A 1,975-nucleotide genomic window follows, 5' to 3' on the forward strand; every position below is an offset into this window, starting at 1 on the left:
GGAACACACCTGGAACACACCTGGAACACACCTGGAACACTCCGCTTCAACAGTTCACACGATGGGAATGTCAAAAGAAATCAGCCAAGATCTCAGGAAGAGAACTGATGAGCTGCACTAGTCTGATGAACAATTTATCAATGCTTGAAGGAGCTGCGTTCACCTGTTCAAACATTACACAACAATCACGCCGCTCAGGAAGGACACGGGTTCTGTATTCCAGAGATGAACGGGTTCTGGTCCAAAATGTGCAAATCAACCCCAAAATAAAAAGTCAGAACTTTGTGTAACCTTCAGCATCCGCAGTGAAACGTTTTCATGTTCACTAAGCCGTAGAAGAGGAGAGTACAGTGAACACATGAGGAAACCTGCAGCGGAAACCTCCTGAAAACCAACAGAGCGCAGTGAAGGCGTGTGGCAAACTGTAAATATTTACAGTCAAACCTGCAAAGCCGCAATTACCAGTCTGCGTTTCTGTACAACCGTTTAAAGAGCGATGCTCGGACCGAGTGTGAGAGGACAGGGTCACTGCTGCTGGCCGCAGACTGCCTGCAAATATGGCTTCTGTCTTCATCCAAGTGAAATTAAAGTGGAATGTTTGTAGTAGGCCGTACAAAACGTTTTAATTTTTTTTTGCTTTTATATGCTCAACAATAAGTTCAACATGAAATAGTTTAATGAATGGAAGTGAAAATGGGTCTGTAATTCATGTGAGATCTGACGGACGGACATATTGGACTGCATGTCGTCGTGGTAATCAGCCGGGTTCTGAAAACTTCAAATCCCAGCATGCTGTTGGCTCTTACCTTGGCTTCTTCGCTCACATCCCAGGTGAAAGACACGGCGTTGTAGGCGATTTCCTCCACGTTCCCAATGGTGCTGAAGCTCTCCTTATAGTCGGCTGGATGCAAAGACAGGAAACACGAGAGAACCATTTCAGATGAGGAGCTCCGGGGCAAACCTGTCATCATTTTTAATATTTCAATGCAATCTCAAAATTACAACCAGGGGAATCTAACCTAAAAGAACTTTAAAGTCAAAAAAGATTATGATTTAAAACCTTATTTTTGGGATATTGTATCCAAAAAACTGTACTGGACATTAGGGATGCGATAATGTGAAAATTTGAGTTGATATCAATGTACGATGTTAATATTACTGTTATGACCGATAACTGAGATATGTATGCATTTATATAGATGAATATGGAAAGCAATGAATAGCTAAGGAGGAGAAAATCCTATTTTACAGCTTTTTTTAAGGTTAAATTGATTAACAGGAATATTTCAAATGGTTTTGTGGGTGATAGGGAAGATTAAGTTATACAGCACTATAATGTCAACACTTCATTCCATCAATGAAACAACATGGTGGTGAGATCATGGATTCAACTGGAGTATTTCCCAGATTTTTCAAAATTCCACATATTACAAACACATTGTTTAACCTAAAACTTTCAAATTCACCAGTTCAACAGACAAAATAATCCAAATATATCGGGACTTAATATTTTTGTGAAGCTTGAAAATATAAAGTTTATCAATCTATTTGACTAAACAAACCTTCTGAACTTTCCTGAACTCATAAACTGCAGGTTGTTCAGCAGTCTGCCGAAACAATCTGCAGAGTTTATGAGTTCAACAACTTTTGTTCCTCCTTTTATCACGATGTCACCAGGTGACTCTGAACCCATCCAATCACTGAATAGATGCTTAGAACAGATAAATGTGTGGATGTGCCAAAACTTTCTCCAGCTAAACAGAAACAAAACTGAAGTTATTATCTTTGGACCTAAAGAGGAACGAACTAGAATCAATGCACAGCTTCAGTTATTACAACTAAAAACCAGCGATCAGGCCCGAAACCTGGGAGTAGTGATGGACTCTGACCTGAACCTTCAGAGCCACATTAAGACAGTCACAAAGTCGGCCTTCTATCACCTGAAGAACATCTCTAGGATTAGAGGACTTATGTC

At 40.1% G+C, this 1,975-nt stretch overlaps 1 protein-coding gene across 2 annotated transcripts in view; it reads right to left on the bottom strand.

Moving 5' to 3' along the window:
* Positions 1-1,975, bottom strand: part of LOC103478836 (grainyhead-like protein 2 homolog) — an 18,187-nt gene that overhangs the window by 9,975 nt on the left and 6,237 nt on the right. For both annotated transcript variants that reach the window (XM_008432910.2, XM_008432911.2), the window contains one exon: positions 807-901. In XM_008432910.2, the coding sequence (XP_008431132.1) occupies positions 807-901 (95 nt within the window). The remainder of the gene's footprint in view (positions 1-806; positions 902-1,975) is intronic.

This window comes from Poecilia reticulata, linkage group LG16, assembly GCF_000633615.1.
Source record: "Poecilia reticulata strain Guanapo linkage group LG16, Guppy_female_1.0+MT, whole genome shotgun sequence".
Taxonomy (NCBI): domain Eukaryota; kingdom Metazoa; phylum Chordata; class Actinopteri; order Cyprinodontiformes; family Poeciliidae; genus Poecilia; species Poecilia reticulata.